Source organism: Euleptes europaea, chromosome 17 (assembly GCF_029931775.1).
Source record: "Euleptes europaea isolate rEulEur1 chromosome 17, rEulEur1.hap1, whole genome shotgun sequence".
Classification (NCBI taxonomy): domain Eukaryota; kingdom Metazoa; phylum Chordata; class Lepidosauria; order Squamata; family Sphaerodactylidae; genus Euleptes; species Euleptes europaea.
This window is the reverse complement of record NC_079328.1, coordinates 17,016,358-17,042,440: the sequence shown is the minus strand read 5'-3', so window position 1 is coordinate 17,042,440 and position 26,083 is coordinate 17,016,358. Positions and strand designations below refer to the sequence as shown.

Genomic DNA, 26,083 nt, shown 5'->3' with positions numbered 1-26,083 from the left:
CCAGGGCTGAGTTTTCCACTAATGCAAGGCACTTCCAGGAAAGTAAACTTTCCTGCCTTCTCCCCTAAATATTGCTCCCAGGGGATAGGACCCGCAGGAATGGCATGAGGGTTGAGAACTGGGGCTCTTCAGGAAGGGGGAATGGATGGAAATGACTCCTGCTGGTGGAAAATTTAGCCTGGGTCCATTCCCTTGGTTCTCGTTGCGCTGTTATAGCCCATCCTACTGTGCCTTAAGCATCACCTGCCGTAGTAAAATGACTTTCCGACTGGCTCTAGCCGTGCTTTGCCCCAATGCCTGCCAGGAGGCTGGCTGTATGCGTGAACGGCGGGTGGCTTTCGATATGGCCAGGAGCCGCGGGCAGAGCCTGGACTGGCATCTTCTTGGGTGTCCCATCAGAAGCAGGCGGTTGACCAGGCTGGCCGTGGGACTGAGCTGGCAGGATGCATTCAGCTTGGGGAAGGGTGCTGGTTGTTCAAACCTGCCCTCGAGTAGGATGGAACCAGAAGGAAGAGTTTTGTCTGGTGGTTGGCCTCTGCCCTCTTCCCCTGCGATCGGATGCTTTCTTGGGGCTGCTTCTTCGTAACTGCAAGCTGCCGTTTCGTGTCTTGCGAAAGGCGCTGCTGGTTCCTGGATCGCGTTCTGGCAGAGGGGGGAAACATGGCCTCGCGTGATCAGTAGTTTGGATGACTCTAGGACTTCTGTAGATGAGGGCATCTCAGCAAATTCTAGCTTTAGCCCCATGATGTAGGAAGGTGTGCAAGGAACAGCCAGAAGAAACACTTATCTAGTCTGGGGAGGTTGGACAGCAAGAAAATAAGTTTGAGAGAAGCAGTTTCTTTCGAATCCTATCAGCGTCAAACTGCAGATCCCCTGTAGCCGGAGAAGCAGCCAGCTGGGTTTCCTCTGGCTCAGGAATTCGATTCCGTCCTTTTACATGCTGAGGGTTTAGGGGGAGGGAGAGGGGACCTATTTGGTACTAACTCTACACAAACTCCAAGTCTTTCTTTGGCTTGATTCATTTCCATCGTAGCTCTAAGCTTCTATGGGCAGGTTTGCCATTTCAGCCACGGCCGCCTTAATTCCTCTCCTCCTTTGCTTCGCTCCCCCTTTCCTCTTCCTTTCCACAAGTAAGGGCAGCAAAGTTGTTTGTTCTTCCTTGTGCTAGGTCAGTTTCTATGGTCAGTGTAAAAACAACAACAGAAAATGTTCAATAAATTTAAATAAAACTGTTCTGTTGTCACGTCGTAGAATTGGTTCTCACATGTGCCGACCAAGGGGACCACATTGTTGTCTAGCTGGGCTTCTGCAGATAGACATCTCCAGCATGGTGTAGTGGTTAAGAACGGTGGTTTGGAGAGGTGGAGTATGATCTGGAGAACCGGGTTTGAGCCACATGAGCGGCGGAGGCTAATCTGGTGAACTGGATTTGTTTCCCCACTCCTACACACGAAGCCAGCTGGGTGACCTTGGGCAAGTCATTCTCTCTCAATCTTACCTACTTCAGAGGGTGTCTTGTGGGGAAGGGAAGGGAAGGTGATTGTAAGCTGGTTTGATTCTCCCTTGAGTGGCAGAGAAAGTCGGCATATAAAAACCAACTCTTCTTCTTCAAGTGTAATGCTTTCCCAGCCATCCGCTCACATGCACAACGGTCAGGCGTTGTGTCAAGTAGAAGCAGCACATATGACCATTAAGAGCCAGTGACCCATCTAATCCAACAACCTGCCTCACCCGGTGGACAGCCAGTTACTCTGGACGGCCAGCAACAGAGCAGAGAGGCTGGGGCCTTTCCCACATTTGCCTCCTGGCATTGGTATTCAGAGGTTTACTGCCTCTGAATGTGGAGGTTCTCTTTAGTCACCATAGCTAGTAGACACGGAGACCTATCCTCCATGAAGCTGTCTTTGCCTGTGACCATCGCTCTGGTAGCAAATTCCACATTTAAAAAAAAAATCTTTTCCAAGATTTAACAGCCATTGGCTATTCATCTGCCATTTCACACTTTTTAAAAAAAGGGGAGAAATGAAGATTTTTTTTTCTTGCCACTATGAAAAGTTGCCACATCTCTCACGCAATTTACCAATCTACTAGATAGCAGATAATGCAGTATCCGCTTCTCAGAAAGTGTCATTAGCTGTTTTATCCAGGGAGTGACATATTTATTTCATGCATTATTTTGTGAACAAGCCAAAACAATGTGGGCTAGGGAGTCTACTTAATCTGGACAAAATGGGCATTTGCGTTCTTCAGCAATAATTTTATTGTATCTCCCTTGTCTCTCAGCTGAGTCTAAGGCATTACACCTTGCCAATAAAAAAGCTTGTCTAAATGTATGGATTTCTAACCAGCGGAAATAATCTGGCAATTCCACATTTTAATCACTTATTGTGTAAAGTATTGCCTTTTGTCTGTCCTGAATCTATTGCCCATCAGCTTCTTTGGATGCCCTCAAGTTGTAGTTTTTTGGGAGAAAATTCCCTTTGTCAACTCTTTCCACCCTATGCATAATTTTATAAATCTGACTAGGACTTGGGGCTAGATCTACACACAAGCTACCAGGGCAGGGCCCAGTGGTGCAGGAGAAGGCCATAGGCTTGGCTGATATCCCATGGCACCTGGGGGTGGGGGAACAGCTGGTTGTACCAAGTATATCTGACCAAGTGTATTCCCCAATTTTGTTTGCTGGCAGCATCAGCATTGTCACAGGTAGCGTTCCATTTTTTCAGCACTTGTGCCAGAAAGGTTGCTAACCCATCTCGTTCACTGAGGAGTTGGTTTTTATATGCCGACTTTCTCTACCACTTAAGGGAGACTCAAACCGGCTTACAATCACCTTCCCTTCCTCTCCCAACAGACACCCTGGGAGGGAGGTGGGGCTGAGAGAGCTCCAACAGAGCTGTAACTTGCCCAAGGTCACCCAGCTGGCTTCGTGTGGAGGAGCAGGGAAACAAATCCAGTTCACCAGATTAGCCTCTGCCGCTCGTGTAGGGGTGGGGAATCCAACCCGGTTCTCCAGATCAGACTCCACCGCTCTTAACCACTACACCACGCAGAGGTGGAATCTGCCAGCAGCATCTCCCAGGGGTCTTTTCAAGACAGATGCCATGGATGAAATCGGATTCTCCCTAAACCCGAAACAGGAATTGGACTGGTGACCTCATTTGGCCTCTAATCAGCTGTATTGGCACCACCATCTTTAGACCCATTCAAGACCAGTAATGCAAACCTGAACATCTCCCAATTTGTTTATTCACATTTCCACGGATTTTGTACATGTCCTTCGAGAGCTCTACAGTTAGCAGACATGAGAAAAAGTTACAAGGCAAGGCCATTTTCAGATGGTTTATCCGTTAACAGTCTACATGGCCAGGGGGAGGGGGGAACAAAGCATATTTTGACAGTAAATGGAGAAAAATTGTTAATGGTTCATTAAGCCTTTACAAAAATTTTCTGTGCATCATAAAAATTAAACATAACATTAAGATATACGACTTACAGCAACTTCTGCTAAAGTAATTTAAGGCATCGGAACAGAACAGTCTTCAGAATTTGTTTGATGCTGCAAAGAGCAAGAGCTAAGACTAAATTGCTCTTTGTACGTAGCTACACATTTTCAGTTTACAACCCCCCCCTTTCCCCCAATTTAAGAGAATGGAGCACATGAAGCCATTTATCTTTCCACCACCAATCTTTTGCTCCAGAAATCACGCCATACTGTTTATAGGATGAAAAAAATTTCAAAGGTTTTAAAAAATAGTCCTCTCCAAACAAGCTTGAGTTTTGGCCTAGGTGTATACCTGCGTCTAGGCTGTACCAATTCAGCATGCGCGCCCCCGCTCTAATTGGAAGAGCACTGAAGGTTCCCTCCACACAAGAAAGTCTATGGGAGAGGGCTAGGTTAGAATCCTCCTTCCTATCATGGTGTGAATGGTCATTCACCTGCAGCTCAAAATGGTTGCTCCAGATCCAGGGTTATCACCCCAGTGAGAAATAGGCCTTTGCTATTCTAAAGGGTCTGTACATGCAAAAGAAAATACCTAGTAGCACCAAAGAGTCGAAAGAAGCTAGTCTACTTCTGTTACAACAACAACAAAAAGATTTTGTAAATTCAACAGGAAATTGCAAACAAACAGTATAGCAGTTACCCCTATAGCAATAATTTAGACTACAGACACTATCTACAAGATAATAAGTGATCAGATCGGAAATTAAGACCGCATCCTCTCCTGATGCAGAACCATGCTCCAGGATCAACTCATTATCCAGAAGTTTGTGACACTGCTTCAAACTACATTTTTTTGTGCAAACATGATTGTCCAGTTGTGTACAGACTTACACACCCACTTCTGAACTCCTTGCACATTTTCACACAAATCAAATCTGACCTTTCAGTGGCAGCAAACTAAGCATGCTGCACAACACAGTCTGAGAAGTCTACAGACGTGGCTTTCTCGCCAAGTAAGAATTCGGACCCACTTGGCTCCCTGAAGTTATTAGTGGCATCTGACTTTGAATTGCTAAGTGGCTGGCAAACCACTTGACTTTTACATGCAACATTGGTAAGATTAAAATACGACTTTAAGCTACATTAAGACTAGTTCAAAATACAATGTGGATTTTGTTGTTGGCAAGTTGCTTGTTTAGCTTTTACCGGTTGGTGCCTTCTGCCACAATCCACACAGCAGACACCCTGCCCCTGGGGGAGGGGGGAAGAGATGTTTAAAAACCAAAAAGCATTCCAAGTACCTTTCTGTTAAGTAAACAGTTTGACTAACTCACACTATAGTCATTTCAAGAAACTGTCTTCTTCCTCAGGGGAATCCTTTCTGCATTTCCAAAAAGCAGCAACACTATCCTAGTCCACATTGTAATTGGAGGGGTGTGTGTGCTGCTGTGGCTCACACCAGTGACTAGCAAAGCATGACAGGGAAGTAATGCAATGGCTGCAGAAACTTCTCCAGAAGACAGTGGTCAGAGTGAAGCCACTGAAAGGCCCAGGACTAGTCATTCCTTTTTTTGGCCTAAGCCTAATGCCTCATCCTGGCGGTGTGTGGTCAACCATTTCATGTCCCTATTTGGAACATCATGGCATGTTTCCTTTTGTGAGACATTTTTAAGCAGCCGCCATTCATGTTCCATTAGCGATTGCTTTCAGAACTCCAGCATTCTGAAGGCAGCTTGGACTGTAGCGATAGAAGTTGGATCCCCCGACCTCCTTGTGCAAGCAGAAGGCAACCCTTTGAGCTGCCTCCAATGTCCCCCTCACGAGTCTCCAGAGCCCGAGGAGCAGCATTTGGGGGCAGGCAGCTGGCACAAGAGTGAAGATGGTCCATGAAGCATTGCCCTCAGTTTTAGGACCTTAAGTAGGACCCTTTCCCCACCAACCCCTTTTCTTTCCAGTGCAGTTTTACTGACTTTGGTATATCCATTGAAATCTGGCATTTGCATTGTTTTATAGTAACCAATTTCCTTGAATACCATTCATTCATGAATAGGTTTGGGTAGCTACAATCTGCATTGTGGAGACTAAAGTTTCCAGAAAAAACAGCATTAACATCTCTCACCCAACCCCCAATCCCCGCCCATCCTCAAGTATACAGTAACAGTTAACAATTCTTGCAAACTTTAAGATCGCTCATCAGATTTAGAAAGGAACAGATGCATGCTGGATTTCTTTCAGGAACAGCATCACAGAACACACAGCTATACAAAGGGTATTTAAGAAAATGAACCGCCTCTCACTGAACCAGTTTCTTAATCGGCCCAGCAACTGAAGAATTGTATTACATACACACCCTTCCGCTCTTTAGGAAACACACAAACGCAAGCTATAACATACCTGTCCAACTAAATTTTGTTGTACAAATGTTAAAAGGGATGGGAATTCAACTGGTTACCTACTTAATGACACTTGTCCACCCCTCCAACCCCCCAAGACCCAGCCACTTGCAGTAAACAGACTCACTGAGGTTTTTAAGACCCGAATTCCTTAACAAGAGTGACCCACACATGGCAGCCCTTGGCCACTCCACCTCTCAATCAGCAACATGGTTATAAATATGCACATTCCCACTTACAGACGCAAATTAACATTTCTGGCTTCGCACCCGTGTTGTACCAAGTGCCCAACCCAGTGAGAAATTCAGTGAAGCAAACCCCACTGAAATGGAAGCTCCTATTCATTCGAGGCTTGCGGTATTACAATCTTAACAGGATGCCCATTTAAACAGCTGATCAACTACCGATCCTGTTACATACGCAGCTCTCTTCTGCCATTACAGGGGATTGTGTGAGCCCAAACCTTGTAATGGGACACCAATAGCACAGTGGATCAGGGCCCATTTAAGGAGCACTTTACAAAATGCTCAAGGTATAATAAAATCCAGAAGCAGGCAAAATAACCTGAATCATGTATATGCGTGCCGTCAAGTCAAAGCTGACTTATGGCGATCCCATAGCGGTCAGGAAGGAACAGAAGGAACATTTGGAGGTGGTTTGCCATTGCCTGCCTCAGCGTGGGCTGAGAAAGTTCTGAGAGAACTGTAACTGGGCCTAAGGTCACCCAGCAGGCTTCATATGGAAGAGTGGGGAATCGAACCCGGTTCTCCAGATTAGAGTCTGCCGCTCTTAACCACTACACCCCACTGGCTTTCTTTGCATTGGAATGAATGTATTCAGATTATGTTCTCCCTTGATATCTCCAGCGAATGAGGAAAAAGGGGATCTCCAACCTTGGTCTCCAGCCTCCCTCTTTCTCCCCCGGAATCCTTGTAATACACCTACAGGAGAGACGGCTGGGCCACAACTACAAGCAGCACCATGAAAGGACAATTCTTTGTGAAGAACACCGAAGTCAACGCGCAGCCAATGTCCATGGAATGGCAACCTCAATCCCAAATGCAACCTTAAAAATCAAGTTATCTTCCTGGGATGCAGAATGACTCTGCTCTTCCGAAATCTTAGTTACCTCAACAAAATCGAATGGCAATTGTACACTAGAGAGGTGTCACAGTCCAAATTTGGAAGAAAGTTCCTACAGGGGATTTACCGCTTCCCCCTCGGACCCTCCATTCTTCCTCCACCGCATTCCTGATATCATCTTTCATAGCACTTCAGTGTAGTCAGTTTTCCTGTTTCATATAATCACGACCGTTTTATTTATTTTTTGATATGCTTTATTCAAGTAAGGCTCATGCATTGGGTGCTTCGAACGAGAAGGGAGGAACGATGGACACGTATCGAGTTAAAGCTTTTATTGGGCCTCCTTGCTTTTTCCTTCTCTCGCCAGAATTCTTAGACCGGTTCTCAGAATGTAAGAGTAGTGAGTGAAGTGACTAATAAGAGTCAAGGGGGGGGGAAGTGAGCAGCAGCAGCAGCAGTTTGGTAAGTTCTCCTCCCAGCATCCCACATCCTCAGGCCTCCTCCTTCTCCGTCAGGATTTTGTGCAGTTCGTCAGCATCCTCGCTCGTTTTGACCCGGATCAGCATAGGAACAGGAACAGCGGCGTTCTTCTCATCGATGGGTGGGTTTGGAATGCAGACAATAAGGACGTTATTCTTCCCTGTCCTTGAGCATGGCATGTTAGGGGGCACCAAAATGTTCAGCAGTATGTTGCCTAAATGTGTGGGGGGAAAAAACATCAGCATCGCAAAATAGTTAGAAGCTAGAGAGTATTTATGGAAAGGTTTAGGCAGCTGCCTGAGACAAAGTCTCCATGGTCTTGAGCAAAGTATGTATCCAGCCTTGCTACCAGAGATCCTGAAAGCTGCAAACCATCTTGTGAATAAAACACCTGTGTTTTACCACTGAGCTATAGGCCCTCCCACAGAATCACCTCATTCCCTTATAGTAAAGTGGCAGATCACAAAAGGAGTAAAATCAGGCCAGAAGACTTCCCAGGTGTGCAGAAAAATGCAACTTTGTTAATTAATCAAAATATTTGTCTCAGAGAGAGACAGCAACGTGAATAGGCGATGGGTGCAGGACAGTCAGAAGGAAATACTTCTTTACTCAGCAAGTAATTATACCCTATCTTTCTCCCCAATGGATACCCAAAACAGCTTACATTGTTCTTCTCTCCTCCACTCTATCCCCACTCCTCCATTTCACAACAACCCTGTGAGGTAGGTTAGGCTGAGATGCCATTTCAATGCTCTGACCTCTACACCCACTGGTTCTAAAAAAGTGAGGGAAAAGGGGGATCTCCAACCGGCCTCCAAACCGTTCCCAAAAGAGCTGATGAAGTCTGAATATGCTTCAGGAGGCATGGAATATGAATGCAAGACAGTTAAAGAGGAAAAAGGCCGGGGAGGGGGGGATAGGAGGAAAGAAGATATCAGCCTGTTCAAGCCCCAAAGAGCTCATGCCCCTGGAGAGTGCAATAGGATTCCCAAGTTGCCTCTCCCTGCCGGATTCCTCACAGACCCATCATAGTCCCACTACTATTCCTAAAGAAGAGGTAATGTCCCCACTGGAAAGTATGCTGTTTTAAATCAACACCTTAGTGCCAGCATGAATATCTGGTCTGTCAAGAGGGCGCCTCAACTCTTCAGGTTAGCAGTTTACAGATCTAGTTCAAAGAGAAGATACATACCTAAATTGGTGTCTGCCCGTACTAACAGCTGAGTCTTCTGATTTCCTGCAGGCTTCAAGTGTAACGTTCCTACACCTTTTTCTTTAAATTCGTTGTCTTTCTTGTAGAAGATTTTGCATCTAAGGAAAAAAAGAATGTATCAGTCAAAAGGTGTCAATGGAGAATGAAAACCTTATGTTTTAAAAGACAGTAAAACCCTCTAGCCCTGACCCGGATGGCCTAAGCTAGCCTGATCTTGGAAGCTAAGCCGGGTCGGCCCTGGTTAGTACTTGTATGGGAGACCAACAAGGAATACCAGGGTCGCTATGCAGAGGAAGGCAATGGCAAACCACCTCTGAACGTCTCTTGCCTTGAAAACCCTACTGGGCTGTCATAAGTTGGCTGCAACTTGACACACACAAAACCCTCCAACTAGTTTGCTCATATCAGCCAAAACACATTTGTTAAGACATGTTACAATATACTGAAAACTACAGTTTGGATTCAATGAAGCACGTAACTAGCTGTTATAGGTTGAAGGGGCCCTTCAGCTTTGTATGTTGTATGACAGCGAGGCTAAAGAACAGTTTCTGACGTGGCATGAAATGGGTAGGGTTGAGCCAGCAGTTCACAGAGAAAAGGGTGAAAGTTACATTTGGTGTGCACCCCCCCAGAATAAGCAACGATTTGGACCCAAGTTGGTACTTTTAATATGACTGACACCTGCCATAGATAGCCAGTGATTCCAAAAGACCACCAAGTACTTGCACCCTGAAGGAAACAATTGTGGAATATCATTCAAGCCATAAGCTAAGGTGATAGAGTTGTTCTGATTCTGCAGTAGCGTGCAGTACAAATTTAACATTGCTCAAGTCCAAAGAGCCACAATCAAACTGTCTGTTTAGAATTAGCCCACGTAGACTGGTCAAAGCATGCAAAACTCACTTTTTCGAGTAGAAGGCGTCATCTTCCTTTATTTCACTAACAACAACTTTTGGTGGCTCCTCCTCCTCCTCACCACCTCCTGTAGGAAGAATGATTTTAGAACATATCTGGAATTGTTACTTAAAGTATACCAGTGAAAAGATACCACTCATACATTCCTGTGCTCCACTTCAGTGTGTGACATGTAAAAATAAAGCAGGTAAGCTTCCAGTATTTGTACGGTCATTTATGCATGGGTTACTTTCATTCACATTCACCCCCCCTCCCGTCTGTCTCAGTTGTTCCTGGTAGTTATGCATGAGTTTTCCCTCCATCAGAGATGACCTCGCTGACAGCCCTTGCAAATCCCAGACCTTCCTGTTCCTCTGTTAACCCGATTCTTCCCTCTTCCCTGAGCTCAACCTGGGTGAAATCTCAGTGCATAAGGCAAAGTGCAGGACATGCAAGCTTTGCTTTGCTCACAGCCAATTACAAAGCAGCATGTCCAGAGGTGGGTATTCAAATACTTCCTTGGAGCTCTTTCTGAGCAGAAGAAAGGCTTTTTAAAACCAAGGCTTGAATCCCCCCCCCCCCCCGCTTCATTTCAGATTGCTCTGTTTTTTGTTTTATGTTCTTAAAATGTTTTTTATGCTGCAATTGGGTTGGGGGGATCTTTTTTCTTTCTACAGCCAATTACGAAGCAGCATTTCAAGGGGTGGGGATTTAAATACTTCCTGATTTAAGTTTAGAGACTGCTGGGGCTTACCTTCCCAACAGGAAAGTGTGGGTCCAGAAAGCAACGAACCTCAAGTAAAACCATGCATAAACGACCTAAGAGAACCTTCATTACTAATTCTGTTCCTGAACAAAAACAGCATTTCAGGAAGTTTTCTGCACTGATTAACAATGTCAATTCTTCTGCATTTCCCATTCTTTCCTATCTCACAATAATGGAACACACCAAAGCTGATGCCTAAAGGCATTTAAAAACCATCTTTGAAGAGCCCCAGTGCACCTGGAACTCTCTTGAAACCAACTGCCAAAAAAACTCCTTAATTCTGTATTTCTACTTGCCACAACGTGAAGGCGGAAGAGGGCACACTTTAGACAAATCAAGACATTGTGTCTGTTACCAAACACACACTGGCCCTGTTCTCACATGAGGAAAAGGCACTCAAGTAGTGGGATTCCCCCCTCAGCAATCTGCCCCCTCCCATTTGCTGAGTGCAACATGCAGCGCAATACCTTTTAAATGCAAGATGTTCCTCGTCAAGGCTTCTAAACTGTTTCACGTGAGAATGCATGAAGTCCCCATGAAGCAAGAAAGGCTCGCACTAGCCTGGCCCTGCCTGTTCACAGAAACCACCTTCAACAGCCCTTCTAAGTGGCATGAGGTGGGTGGCGCTTGCCCGGACCACCCTCCCCCAAGAACCACATCTACCATCTTCCTTGCGGGTAATCGGGCCCCAAGCAAGTCTTTGCCCCCGTTCACACAAGATAACCAGTGCAATGGAGCCAAGCACAAGGGTCAGAGGGGGTTCTGCACAGCTTGGGGGAAGGGCGGGTATGCTGGAAAATGTGACTTCTTCTCATGATTCCATTTTGGGGGACTGCCCCTCCCATCAAGACATCTGCTGACTGCATACACACACACACACACAACGTCCAGTGGCAGCTTTGGGAACTGGCCAGCGCCTTCAGTCACTAGACCGGCAACAGCATAATACTGGAAAGGAATCAGCACCGCCCCCAAAGACCTCAAGGAACCTGGGAAAGCAGGCCGCTGACAGCCTCAGAACCCTGCTCCTGAGGAGTCCCCTAGGCTGGACTGGAAAGGTAAGGGCAGTGAAGGGGGATGGTACGTGTTTGTGTCTGTGTGCGGGGTTAATATAAGCTTGGGTGGCAAGGAGGATGGAAGAGAAAGGGAGGAGAATTAAAGGGGGGAAAGGTGAGGCCAGGAAGAGGATTAGAGGAGAGGAAGATATGACCACAGAAGGAAAAGAGCAAGAAGAAGAGTTGGTTTTTATATGCTGACTTTCTCTACCCTACAATCACCTTTACTTCCCCTCCCCACAACAGACACCCTGTGAAGCAGGTGGGGGTGAGAGAGCTCTAAGAGAGCTGTGACTAACTCAAGGTCACCCAGCTGGCTTCATGTGTAAGAGTGGGGAAACCAACCCGGTTCACCAGATTAGCCTCCGCCGCTCATGTGGAGGAGTGGGGAATCAAACCCGGTTCTCCGGATCAGAGTCCACCAGGAGGGTTAATGGGGGAGACAAGAAGGGCGGGAAGGAACGGAACACTAAAGGGGAAGAAAAATGGGTGATGGGAGGGCTGTTCTAGGGGGTGGCAAGAGAAACGATACAATAAGGAGGTGGGACAAAGCAGGGAGGGGAAGGAAGAAAGAAGACCTCTAAGGGGGAGTACAGATCTACAGCCAGTAGAAAAGGAAAACTGGAGTGGGCTGGAAAGGGAGGGAGAACTGGGGAGGTAGACATTGAATTAAAAAAAAAAGTTTCTTCTCCATTGGCTCTATAGAACAGCTCATTTTTTTTGGCTGTCAAGTCACAGGTGACTTATGGCGACACCATAGGATTTTCAAGGCAAGAGACGTTCAGAGGTGGCTTGCCATTGCCTGCCTCCGAGTCACGACCCTGGTATTCCTTGGAGGTCTCCCATCCAAATACTAGCCAGGGCCGACAGGGCAGCTCGTTCACAGGGCTAAATTTAAGGGATAAGTGGAGTAAGCTAAACAATCCACAAAGTTTTGATGGGGGTCTCTACTGTCTAAAGGATTTTCTTTATGCCCCGTAGGAGAAAAAAAATTAAAATTCAAGCTAGCCATGGTAGTCAGCCAATCTGTGTGATCATCACTGACCTGACCCCACCCCACCTGACTCTTCTGGCACTTGCAGAAGATTTAGGGGAGGGCGTGGGTTGTTCACTTCATTGTATGTTTTGAAGCACTCAGAGATTCTTCCTGCTTCTAAGCATCATTAACGTGTTATGTGGTGAGACTCATACATGCCAGAGAATTCAGGGTGCAGTCAATTTGTCCTGCCTTGCATGAAGTGAGAATGCCTTTCCCTATCCAAATTCCCTCCAGAGATAAAGATCTTGCAAGCATGACTCTCTGCAGCAGACATCTAGTGGGAAAAAATTAATGGTTGTCACTAGCTACCATATGAATGAGCCTTTGTATTCTTCAACAGAAGACAATAAATATTGAACCACCCAATGGGATTCGAACAATGGGGGCCTCTAAAGGTTCAACAGGAGGTGAAGTGTACCCAGTTTCCATCTTTTAAAAGAAATAATTACCTTTATCTTCGTTGCTGGAACTTTCCATCCATGTATCTGACGCCTTGCTAGAAAACGAAGGAACACTACCCTGGCTCGCGTCTTTTCCAAATAAACTGGCGCTTCCAGAAGAGAATGAGAATTTAGGCAATGCACTAGAATTCAGGCCAGAGCTGTCAACGCTCTTGCCAAAAGTAAACGTGACTGCTGACTTAGACCCTAGTTTTGGTTCTGGTTTTGGTTTCTTCTCCAGTTCCACACTCTTTCCAGGCAAATCCTCAGACTTGTTGCTGCTAAAGAAAAATGGCGAGGCTTGTTGAAGATTCGAACTGCCAAATGCGGCGCTGAGCTGGCCACTGGCCGCCTTGTTGCTATCGCTTTCCGAGCCACTGTCGCTACTGATCCCGTGTTGTTCTATCTCGGCTAGGTATTTCTCATAGTCTCTGAAGATGGGCGTCAAGTCACAGAGCGGGTTGGCATTGACATGCTTTACTATCCAGTCACGCACCGAACAGTTGAGAGCAGCCAGCTGCTTGTGGTACACGTCAGAGCTGCACACTGGGCTTCGAGTGGATCCCGAGGACGGAGGCTGCTGACTCTCGCCATTCGTTTCTAGGCTGGGAGGTTTCTTCTCGGCCACTGTAGTATTTATTGAGCCACTGGACACCACGGGGCCTATTGGAAAAAAACAGCATGTTTTTAGCTTGGTTAAAGAGAACAGAGATATGTGGAAGTCCCCCTTTGACTGGAGGCCGGTATGGTCACGGTGGAGGCTAGACTATGGATCTCTAACTTTTTTTATTGGCTAAAATTGGTCTTTTTTTTAAATCAAGGGTCTTATCCATCTCATACTATTGAATTCCTTTGTTTCTCTTTGGCGGACGATGATGGAGGAAAAACCGATATATTATGGTCTATCACAACAATTTCTCCTGACTAGGCTCATTCAAAGGCTATGGTTAGAGGATTCTGGATACTGAAAGGCAGCACAATTTGAATAGAGTTAAGAGCTTTGTTTATGATCCAGGCATGTTAAATAAGGTAGCTCCGATGCCTTATGTTAAGCCTCTAGGTAACCCTGATCATAGAAGGATTTTCACCTTATTAAGGTATGATATGCTGCCCTCAGTGATTCTTGAAGGAAGATTTAGAGGTTTACCATCTAAAGAATGTGTATGTTGATGTGGAGATGAGAATATCAAGACCCTAGAGCATATTTGATTGTAAGGTCTATAGTCATATTAGGGGAACTCTAATTACCACAATAATTTCCCACCATCCCGGCAAAAACAGAAGGACTCTTCTCTCAGTTATGCTAGCAGATAAGAATCAAGAGATCACTTTCAAAGTCGCCAAATTTGGATGGATAGCCTATAAGACTAGGAAAACTTGGGTAAGCCATATACAGGCTTTTTAGCTATTATTTTTATAAAGAATGTATAATTCTGTGAATTTATAATTTTAAAATGCTTCTTTTCTCAAAAATACTTGATATACTGGAAGTTTGAATTATTATATTGATTTTATTTTTACTGGTCTTGGACTGTATTAAATAAATTTATTGAGCCACTGGACACCACAGGGCCTATTAGAAAAAACAGCATGTTGCTAGCTTGGTTAAGGAGAACACAGATAAGTGTTCAAGGCCTACGGTTGAGGACAGCTACGGTTTTATATCTGTGGTGGCCTCCCCCCATTCTCCACTGTAGTCATATTATTGATGGAATTGGGAACTCTGGCTGCTTGAGTGCCATAGTGGTTTTAATATATGAGCGCCATCTATTAGTTATTTATTGCTTTTAAAGATTTTGGATAGTTATGATTTTATTGTATTTAACAGAACTTTTATGGTTTATACTTTGTTAGGCGCCCTGAGCCCAGGGAGTGAGGGCAGGGTTACAAATAAAATAAAATAAAAAAATAGCTGAGTCTGCAAAGTTCACACCAACCACACTGCCAGTTTATGGGCAGAGAAGAGAAAATGCGGCCATTTTCCAGTCCTGTACTCATGAACTTTTAATCAGTGGTGCTGAAGACTGAATCCCAGTTGCAAAGACTGCACTCTGCAACTGAGCTACCGTATTTTTCGCTCCATAAGACGCACCTGACCATAAGACGCACCTAGTTTTTAGAGGAGGAAAACAAGAAAAAATATAGTCTGAATCAAATGGTGTACTAAACTATTTAATAAGCTACCGGTATATTAGAATAATATTTCAACCTTGTAAAGTAGACTTAGAGCTGGCCTCAGTCTCTTTCCCACTTTCCTTTTTCTCTCTTCTCCCAGTTGCCCCCTGGGATCACCCAACACACAGCACTGCCGTGTGTCCTTCTCGCTTCCAGATCCTCCAGGACTTTCACCTTCTCTAGGATAGGCTTCTGTGTTTTATTTGCCCCCCTTTTCATTGCCCTTTTTGTGATTGCATTGCTGAGGAGGTAGGTGTTGTTTAGGTGGTAAGATTTACTGTGTGTGTGCTTGTATGTATGTGCAATTCTCGGTGAGTCTCCTGCTGTTCTATTTACTATTTTTCCTAATAAATATTTTAATTTGATTCTATTTTCACCCGTTTATTTCTGGGAATTTTCCTGTCCCCATAATGAAGCTGTAGCCAAGTTTGGGACCCTAGTACACACCAACAGTAATCCCTCTGCCCGGCGCTCGAGACCTGCACTACCTGCACGAGGGGGGTGGGGAGGCGACTTTTCCTAGCACGACCGTCTTCCCCAGCGAAAGCCTGTCGTTCAAGCACTCCCTTCCTGGAAGCGAGCTCAAAAGTCCCGAGGAAAGGTTTGTTTAAGGGGCTGGCCGCCGCACAAGGCGAGGGGCCGGGGCCATCACCATGGCAGCATAACGGCCGCCTGGGTCTCGCCGGCCACGGGCAAAAAAAGCCTCCAGACCCGCGGGTGTGTCATATTCGGGCCTCTGTGAAGTGGGGGCAGGGGGGTGCTTGGTGGCTACAACGGGACTGGAACCCTCATGCGAGTCCCCCGTTTCCTCCCTGGGTAATAATTCCCGGTGGGGGGGGTAAGCCCCCGGTCCGTCCCTCCTTGCCTCCCTCCCTCCCTGCTCCTGGGAGGTGGCATCCTGCACCAAAGAGCCCGGGGTGGGTCGGGGGCGACGGCGGGGCACCCGGAAGAGCCCCGGGGCAAAGTGTTGTTCCAGGCCGGCTTTTGCGAGTCCGAGCCGAGCCCGTCGGAGACCGTGGAAAGGCCGCCCCCCCCCCATGGGGGGGGGGGCTGGGACAACACGCATCCTTCTTTAAGCTGCCGCGGGACTCCTTGCCTGATTCTCCCTCTCGGCGATTCGGCTCCACATTCACTCCATAAGACGCACAGACATTTTCCCTCACTTCTGAGGAGGAAAAAAGTGTGTCTTATGGAGCAAAAAATACGGTACATACATTAGGCTTCTCTTCACATGACCCATCTTTACGCAAAACCTTTCAACTCCCCTTTTAACCACTGAATGCCCAAAGAGCTTTAAACACCATTTCAATCAAGGACAACATTACTGATTAACTTACTGATTAATGTAGTTGGTGTTTCAGCAGCTGCCTTGAAGCCAATGTATGATGAAGTATTTGTAGCGCTGCTGCTACCGTTGGATAGTACTAAGGGCTTTGTTCCGTTGCCATTGCCAAAGCCAGAAAACCCAGCACTTCCAGAAGACAGAACAAAACCTTTAAAACCTTTAAAAGCACCTCCACTGTCAGACTGAAAGAGAGCATAAATAGGTTGCTATACATCACTTGACACAGCTCAGCAACTTCCCATTCAGTCCTTTGCACATGTACTGAGAACTTCCCATTGAATTACTCACAGCATGCCTGGAAGGTTATTCTACCATTACATGTTACTAGACAGTAACCTAAGCCAAAGACAGGATAAATCATCTACTTAATCCAACTTCACCTAATTACTTTCTTGTATTTATCCATTCCAATCATCTACTGGATTTACAGAATTCCCTCCTCTTGTCAATGCAAACTACCCATTTCCTAAAGAACTCATCACTGTTTCTATTCATACAAAGCCGTAAGAATGGCTTTACCTTCTCTGTTCAAGGCAAAGGATTTGATGCCTTAGGCCATTTATGCATGGGAGGTTTTGCCTTGGATTTGCTGCTCTCTAGATGCACATTTTCCCCATCTGAATTCTCAAAACTCTGCATGGGGGCTTGTTGTTGAGTTCTGAGAATTTGGATGGGGAAAATGTGCATCTAAAGAGTGGCAAATCCAAGACAAAACCTCCCATGCATAAATGGCCTTAGAAAAATATAACATCCAGCCCCAGATCCTGGCCCTCCCACACTTTCATCAAGGGATGACTTGAATGAGTCATCCCTGGCAAACCACTCTAGACAGAATTTTCATATCACCCAGCAATCAAAATAGTTCAGACATTTGGATGACGAGTGATATAGATGCATATAGGAATCAACCAGGGGCTTGTTGGGCCCATTATCAGAACAGAAGTAATGCCAAAACTCATCACCCACCCTGAGTCTCCAAGGAAAAAAAAAATCACGGGTCTGTTTCTCATCCAGGCCACTTCAAAACAATTTCATGCCACCAAAGAATACTCTACACGAACACATAAGTGTTACCAATGTTCTACTTTTTCAAGAAACCCTGCAAGGCTAACAGATTCCCCTGAAGAATCCTATTGGCGACACGTGTAGGGAATTTTAACTGAACCGTAAGAGATATTTTTACTTTATTTTGCACCATCGGCCTTGGCCTTTTAAAAAAAAAATCTCTTAGTGACTAGTGTGGCCCTTTTATTTTCTTCATGGAGCACAAAGCCACGATTTAGTGGCAGGCCTGAGCCACATGGCCACTACCTTCCAACTCAACCAAGTGCTGAGTCATCAGCAATAAAATCAGTTTTAAAGAACAAATGGGAAAGTTAACTTTTGCTTCACATATACTGGCTTTTAAATTTTAATTTTACACACAATCGGAAGCCTGTTAGGAGCATGACTAAGCAATACCACCGGGCCTTATTTTAAAGGGAACACAGTTTTCAAACAAAACGAGTGCGGGAAGGACAAGTGGCAAATTAACAAATGCTTACTAGAATATTTTCCTTCAAGCTTACTATAAGTGAAGGTAGAAAAACAGTTCCTGCCATCTTGAACACTTGGGCCACTTGCTGGCTACTTTCCCATACATTGCACTGTTTGAGCACTGGCCACAGTAACTGGCAGGTGGGCAGTAGCAAAGGACAGAAAGCAGGCATGTTCCATGCCTGGCTCTCAGAATTAAGTGGTGGAAGAAACTTGCAGGGAATTCTAGTGCCCTCACCCTCTTATGAATGGTATGGAGAGAGTGGACAGGGAGAAGCTTTTCTCCGTCTCTCATGGGTCATCTGCTGAAGCTGGAGGGTGAGAGATTCAAAACAGAGAACACGAAGTATTTCTTCACACAATGCATAGTTAAATCGTGGATCTCCCCGCCCCAGGCTGTGGTGATGGCTGCCAACTTGGAAGGCTTTAAGAAAAGAGCGGACATGTTCATGGGGGATGGGCCTTGGTCTAATCCAGCATGTTTTTTCTTAAGTTCTTATATTCTTTAAATACTTTCATATTTTATATTCTGCTCCCAAGATGAGTTTCCTACATGCAAGTCACCTGACATATAAGTTTTCTCTTTTGTGAATCTGCTCTCATCTTTTCCTGCTCTGTACTCAGATCACTATGGGAATCTCCAGCCAACACAAGAATTATTTGGAGGCGGCGTAAAAAGCCCCAAAAACCAGGACACTTGTTAAAAAATAACTCTGTTCATATACCTCTGATCCCACATTTCTACGCTTTGCCTTCTTAATTGCTCGGTTCTTCAAAACGTCTTCGCTGGCCACTGAGAAAGTTCCCATCTGCAGCAAAATGTTAAGATTCTTAGAAAAAAGCAAGGTAGAAGTATCCTGGAAAAGTACATTTGGCAGAATCCAAGGTCTCAATCGTAGGGTTTTGCTGCCCTCCCCCCCAAAAAAGCTATTCCTCAAGATTGAAGGAAACCTCTGAAGTGGGATTCAACAGACCACAAAGTATTACAGTCAGAAAGCAAGATCAGTAACTGCTTTCAGTAAGATCAGTAATACTTTCTTTGCACACAGGCTGTTTGGATTCCTGCCATTACAGAAGCTCCGTTTCAAAATATAACGTACATTCGCTAATAAATTAACATGAACAAACCCAAAACTACAAGGCAGACCATGCAAACTCAGTTTTAGTAATACCTCAAAATCAATGGTTTTGAAAGCCATTTGTAAATATCATACTTTATAGCCAGCGCTAGACCTGTTTTGTGGATTTTCTTACCCATGGGGGGGGGGGGCTGCTCTTATAGTATGGATAATGTTATGCAAATATAAATGATCTTGAGTGATACTTAAAAGTCTCGATTTGTGTTCATTTTTATCCTAAACCATTGATAATATACATTGAGATGGAGAATGCATATATGTCATTCTTGCAGGTCGAGGAATCAATTCTCTTTATTTTTGCTAAAAACAACTGCATTGTGATTAATTTTAAAGGAAGGCTGCCAACCTAGGCATTCTTGGTTTCATAGAACATTTGAAATCATCAATGTACCTAATTCTCAACATGGCTTCATCTGTGGATACTTAAATCTGGAGATTGGGAACATGAACAAAGAAGCCAGAGCTTTCTATAAACCTGAGAAAAAACCCAAGTCTGTAGAAAAACCTGGGGAAAAAAACACTGGGGATTAGACCTCCTCTCATTACAGAAACTGCACCTGTAGCTTTAAGAAATGGATGTTCTCTGAGACCTTAGGGCTATTGTAGAGGTTGCTAAGAACCACAACAGTCTTCAAGTCTTGGTTTCTATCCATCAGAGGCTGGGGGAGGGGGCAGGCCCTTGCAGGGCTCTTTTGGCCTTGTAAGCCACCCTCCTCCCACCTGCCCTGGAGGAAGGATTCATTGGCCTTGCAGCAACCACCTAGTGACTCAATACTATTGGACAGCAGCCACTGCATGAAAGTCCTAATCTGGATAACCCAGGCTAGACTGATTACATCAGATCTTGGAAGCTAAGCAGGCTTGGGCTTGGTCAGTGTTTGGATGGGATACCACTAAAGAAGTCCAGGGGATCAACATGAAGGCAGGCAATGGCAAACCTCCTCTGAATGTCTCTGGCCTTGAAAACCCCACCAGGGGTTGCCATAAATCAGCTGTGACTTGACAGCAAAAAACAACAACACGAACACAAATAAACCCTGCACAAATGTCAATGTGGTATAGTGGTAAGAGTGCCAGACTAAAATCTTGTAGACTCAAGCTTGAATCCCCACTCTGCCTCATATGGTTGACTCTGAACTCACAAGGTTGTTGTGAGGATAAAATGGAGGAGAGATTAAGAATATAAACTGACTCAAGTTCCCACTGGGGAGAAAGGCAGAATATAAATGAATTAAGTAATAAAGCTGAAGACTAGGAGGTCAGGGAAGGTTGGTGGGTGGGAAGGAGAGAAGAAAAAGGAGAGGATTTGAGGGCTGCCCGGACAAGGGAATGAGGAAACAATGTGGGAAGGGGGATACTGGTGAAATGAGGTGCCCTCCCACAAGTCCCTACAAGTTCCCTGCTTGTTGTATCACCCTCTCAATATAGCCCCAGCTGCATACAGAGAATGGATAGCTGAAAAATCCCAAATGTTCAAAAAATGGAGGGGGATTAACAGATGAGTCTTGTGTTGTTTGTGAAAGTGCAGACAACACACCTCCATTCATTGCGCAAGCTATAGGATGGCAAAATGCAGGCAGGCTAGGAGATACCACAGCTCTGCCCCCCATAACCACATGAGCCGCAGTGGCAAATGCAGCCAGGCAATGTATGGGCACCAGTGAGTCAGTAGGGGAAAGGATGAGTGTGCCCCCCCTACTGCAAGTCTCCCACTTGTAGTCATAGAATTCACTGGGGGGCAGGCAAACCCCAAGATATCAACCAGTTAACTGTAAAGCAATGACCCTTTAAAGATACACCTTTGGAATATTAACAATCACAGAGCATAATCATTAACAGTTAACAGCAGGTGAATAAACCTGCCTTGATTTTAACAGAAATAGTTTTCAACCATGGTCTACACCTTGTTATCAGCTGGATAAAACAGATTTCCCCAAATACAAAACAGATTCATGAAAGAACATGGAAGCTTAAATGGCCACTTGAAAACAGACTACAATCACTTTTAATGATTTCTATTTTGACATATAAATGTATTTTATGTGCTCAATTATTTCAGAAATAGCATTACACTGCATAGCTCTCAATAGGAGAAATGTTTAATCCATAAAGCAAAGTACTTTCAGCTAGACAAACTCTACCTGAAAACTGCAATGGTCAAAAAGCTAACTAGCAGAACACTTAAGAGTGCTTTCAAATGGATTTTGTGATCCATTTTAGCTGCCAGTTGCTAATGGATTTTTTGAATTGTTATACTGGTTTAGTGCTATAGTACAAAAGTTAGACTGTCCCCCCTCCCAAAGCCAAACCAGGACACTCGGCAAAAGGGTAGGGAGGGAGCAGTTTGAAATGGGAAGAGCGCTTCAGATACAGCTCATACATGGATTTAAAAATGCTGTCCGAAACTTCTTGCCCCTTGTCACTAGAATCAGGCCAGCAATGGATAACAACCAGTTTAAAATGACAATGTGAAAATATCACCAAAATGAGCCCTACAACTACCAAAAGAAAAAGAGAAATACCAGCTCTATGAATGAGACTATCACCCCACTGTCAAACAACTTTGCCCATTGTTCTGTGCAAGTTAAGACAGGGAAAGTTTCTGGCCCAGTGCAATGTGTTATTAAGCTTTTGTTCAGCCAGCTGCATACCTTCAGTGTACTACTAAGATATTATAATCAATATTTCCAAGATCTCCCTACTGAATGCTATTACGACAAGACTGTTGCTAATAAAAGAAAAAAATTTTAACTGACATCTTTTACCTCCTCTGTTTCTTCTTCTTGATCCCAGTTCCTGTCCGTCAGCTCTTTCTCTGCAACTCTCTTAGCCATTTTACACCCCTACTGGATTGAAATTCACAAACAGTAATCAGCTGCAGTTCAGAATTAAGTGTGTGTTTTTAAGCAGGTGGAAAATCAAGCAAGTTAGATTTATTGGATATCATATATTAATCAGTGTCTCAACTGATAACCAAAGAATATTTAAAAGCTTTAAGCGGTATGACTTGCTTACTACATGCTTAGTGCTACAATCTGCTGAAGAATGATCAGATTCTACTGAGGGAAAACATGACAACATAGCTTTACGAATACAATTCAATATCCCCCCTTTCCAGTCCCAGAGAGCCACACTTTGAGCCACAAGAAAAAGAGCACCTACCTTCTTGAAGAGCTTCAGTGTAAGTATAAATTCTGACTAAGCCATAAACAAACAGTATCAAACTTGCTGCTAAATTATAATTCAGTGATTTATCAAAAAGTATGACTTTGTTCATTTAGGGCTTAGTATGCCAACTGAGGACAACACACTCGTTCATGAAAGGCTATGTACTGAGGTACAAAGTTATCATTTTTATGTATCAGGCTATCAGTCCTCTCTAAATTCCACAGAAAAACATTGCCACTTTAATTTACAAAGGAACCAGCGTCTGGGCATGATCTGTAAGTTTGCACCACCTACTCACACAGTAACCTTAAAGTTGCTATACTATACAACCTCAATCAGTGGTTCCTGAACTTCCTACTTTTGGAATTCAAGGAAAGAAAAATAGAGCTGCTGATGAGCTAATACAGCACCAGCAAAGAAGGGAATATCTTTCCCTGGGGTAGTAGTCATTATTCCATCTTTCTTTCCCGGAACTCCAGACGGCTTACTTGGGAGATCCCCGGGGAATCCCTTTATGCACCAAACCAGAACAGAGGTGCAAGGCTATGGGAAATGGTGAAGCCAGGGAAACCATCCCCCTTCAGTATTTCCTCCCAGAAAAAATGGAAGTGTGAATGGGAGGGAATAAAATATATGCACTACTTTCTGTATGTGTTTTGTGCTGTCAAGTCACGTCCAGCTTATGGTGACACTATGAATTAATGACGCCCAAAATATCCTATTGCTAACAGCCTTGCTGTGGTCTTGCAAACTGAAGACCGTGGCTTCCTTTATTGAATCAATCAATCTCACATTGGGCCTTCCTATTTTCCCATTGCTTTCAACTTTCCCTAGCGTTATTGTCTTTTCCAGGAACTCTTGTCTCTTGTGACCAATGTACGATAGCCTCAGTTTAGTCATTTTAGCTTCTAGGGAGAATTTAGGCTGGATTTGAGCTACAACTCACATATTTGTCTTTTTGTGGTCTATAGTATCTGTAAAACTCTCCTCTAACACCACATTTCAAATGAATCAATTATCTTCTTGTTAGCTTTCTTCACTGTCCAATTTTCACATCCATATATAGTAATGGGTATACCATTGTATGAATTATCTTGTGGTATTCAGTAACACTTTACACCAAAGGAACTTTTCTAGCTCCTTCATGGGTGCCCTTCCAAGTCTCAATCACCTTATAATTTCTTGGTTGCAGTCTCCTTTTTAGTTGATGATTGAGCCAAGGAACAGAAAAGCTTCAATGTAAATTTCTTCACTGTTAGTCTTAAAATTGTATTAATTCCTCAGTAGTCATTACTTTTGTCATTTTGATGTTCAGCTATACTCCTGCTCTGGCACTTTAACCTCAGCAGTCATTTCAACCCTTCACTATTTTCTGCCACTAACATTGTGTCCTCTGCATATCTCAAGTTGTTAGTACTTTCTACCAAACCTAAACTTTGTTTTAGTGCTTAAACATGATAAAATGCATTGGTAAACTGAGCATGTACAATTGTACTATTTGACATATTCATGAAATTTAAAACTTCTACAACCAAACATGTGAAATCCAACCAATGACTCAAGAGAGAACCTAACAGTATCTGCAACCTGACAGCACCTGTATGTTAGATTATATTATCTGACAGTCAGAAAAAAATACTGAAAATAAAGTGTAAACAAGTGTATTAATTTAGCAGAATAGTCCCAGTGGAATTAGCAGCATATTTGGATATCAATTCATTGAAAACACTGAATTCTTCATTAGCATATCATACAAAATTAGTCATATTTTATCTGGGTTAACATATTTTCAGACTAGACCTGCTTAGCTTCAGCAAAGTGACTATGTTAACCCATCCAACCATATCCTATCGCCCCAAGAACTAGGATGGCATGAGCCCCCCCCCCCATTTTACATGAAGAAAACAGGAAAGGTGGCTTGACCAAGACCTTCCATGTATAACCATGCCAAAACTGGGATATGAATGCAGGTCTCTCGAGTATGCAAATTACAAAGTTTTGCCTATGATTTTACTCTTATACTAGGAGCTTTGCCTCAAAGCTGTTTCCCCAAGTTCAGGGCTCAGATGTAAACATGTAAAGTAGCACTAGTGATGGACTGAAGCAAATTTAAAGTTTATTCCCTTATTGCTGAATAAATAGCCCCATCACAGATGAAGCTACCAGGAGTCTGAAAGTGCTTGCTTGAACACCAGCGTGATGTAGTAGTTAGGTTGACTCTAATCGGGAGAACCGGATTGGATTCCCCACTTCTCCACATGACTCTAATCTGGCAAACTGGGTTTGTTTCCCCACTCTTCCACATGAAGCCTGCTGGGTCACCTTGGTCCAGTCACAGTTCTCTCCGAACTCTCTCAGCCTCACCTAACTCACATGGAGTCTGCTGTGGGGAAAGGAAGGGAAGGTGATTGCAAGCTGGTTTGAGACTCCTTAAAGGTAAAGAAAATCAGGGTATAAAAAACAAGTTCTTCTATGACTAGCACAGCTTTTTTTCAGTTGATCCTAACAGAAAAAATATTAATGACAAGTCCAGAAAAAAAAGTGGCACCCCTAGCCCTGATACCCCTTAGCTTTGTCAGAAGTATGTACAACCCCACCCCACCCTAGGCCCTCTTAGCAATGAGGCTCTAACGTTCATGGCATGGCTACGATCAACCACACATACCTTTGACCTCAGGCATCACACATTTATGGGGAAAACTGAGTACGTCTTCAGCAGCTCAAGTACACATCTTCACATGGAAATATGCTGTGGGTTATAAAGTAAGTATTAAAATATGGGCAGGGGAGCGGTGAGAAATGACAGGGGGAGCCCCCATGGCTTCACAACAAGCTCTGCTTCAGTGCTTTTAACACAGAAGTTTAACAGATAGAAAGTTTTTTCTGCCACCCATCTTCCTGCCAAGACAACCTTCAGCTGTTTCGTTTCTGTGTGCTGGGCTGCTGCTACTTCAAGATCATAGAAGCCGCAACAAGTTACAGCCAAAACAATGACTCTAATGGGATTGCTTTCTCTTGGAAAGGCCTGGCTTGTAGTTTATGGGTTCTTTTATGTATCTGGCACAGCTTCTGGAGCCTCTCACAGCCGTCTTGAGCCAGCAGCACCTCGCATCAGCTTTGGATGAATCACCCAGCCGTGACCCGCGAGAGAAACACGCTGCCACAGCCGTTCGAGACGGGAAAGGAAACCAAGAGGCCACTCTCGCCTGGGCGACTTCTAGGTCCCGCTGTTGCTACGCGCTTCACACAGCGGAAGTCACCGTTGCTTCCGCCCGCTGCCAGGAGAGCAAAAGGCAGCACACGGAACCGGAACCGGCACTTTCCAGCGCGGCCGCCTCCTTTCGCGGTCAGTTTCGGCCTTCCAATCCCAAAGCGGCCCGGGCCTCTCCTGCCACACGCAACCGCCCCCTCGTCACAGCCAGCCACTGAGGGGCGGGTAGGAGCCGGCGCCCAGCCCCAGCAGGGCCTCCTCATTGGGGACCCCAACAGGCCCTTTAGCGCCTCCAGCAGAGAGGGCCAAGTATAATCTAACGGCGCGGAGGCGGCGGCCCTGGCTTTCCACCGATCCCCGGCCGCCCCAGAGCTCCCCCGGCCGCCTCTCCCGCGAACCGGCGCCGCCCCAGGCCCGGCAGAACCCGCGGCCGCTTACCACTTCGCCGCCTCATAGACGCGCGCGCCCCGCCGCTTCCGCTTCCGGCTCGGGGCAGCGGCCGCCCCCGGCGGGCCCTCCTCGGGAGCTCCGCCCACCGAGGGGCGGCCTCTAGCTCTTAGCTAGGGCGAAAAAAAAAAGGCTTTGCGTAGTTCTCGCGATGCTTTGAGCGGGGAAGAAGCTGAGCCTCTGAAAGGCAGCGGCGCCTCTCGCGGTCTTCTGTTGCGCGCGCGAGGGGGGGCGGGGCGAGAGGGGTGACGCGG

General features: G+C 45.1%; 1 protein-coding gene across 1 annotated transcript; it reads right to left on the bottom strand.

Annotated features, from left to right (window-relative positions):
• Positions 1-7,374: 7,374 nt before the first annotated feature.
• On the bottom strand, positions 7,375-25,881 carry NUP50 (nucleoporin 50). The gene is made up of 9 exons (XM_056862596.1): positions 25,821-25,881; positions 24,837-24,920; positions 21,769-21,846; positions 18,590-18,673; positions 16,321-16,510; positions 12,818-13,471; positions 9,518-9,596; positions 8,594-8,712; positions 7,375-7,615 (listed from the first exon to the last, which is right to left on the bottom strand). The coding sequence occupies exons 3-9, from the start codon at positions 21,835-21,837 to the stop codon at positions 7,413-7,415; spliced, it is 1,398 nt and encodes a 465-aa protein (XP_056718574.1). The 5' UTR covers positions 21,838-21,846; positions 24,837-24,920; positions 25,821-25,881; the 3' UTR covers positions 7,375-7,412.
• Between the last annotated feature and the right edge of the window lie 202 nt (positions 25,882-26,083).

Bases quoted from the DNA above. Each gene is read 5' to 3' on its own strand.
- NUP50 (XM_056862596.1), bottom strand. From the start codon at position 21,837: ATGGCTAAGAGAGTTGCAGAGAAAGAGCTGACGGACAGGAACTGGGAT. The intron at 16,511-18,589 runs GTATATGAACAG...GCTCTCTTTCAG, and splicing joins GTAGAAATGTGGGATCAGAG to TCTGACAGTGGAGGTGCTTT. The intron at 7,616-8,593 runs GTATGTATCTTC...CCACACATTTAG, and splicing joins ACGGGCAGACACCAATTTAG to GCAACATACTGCTGAACATT.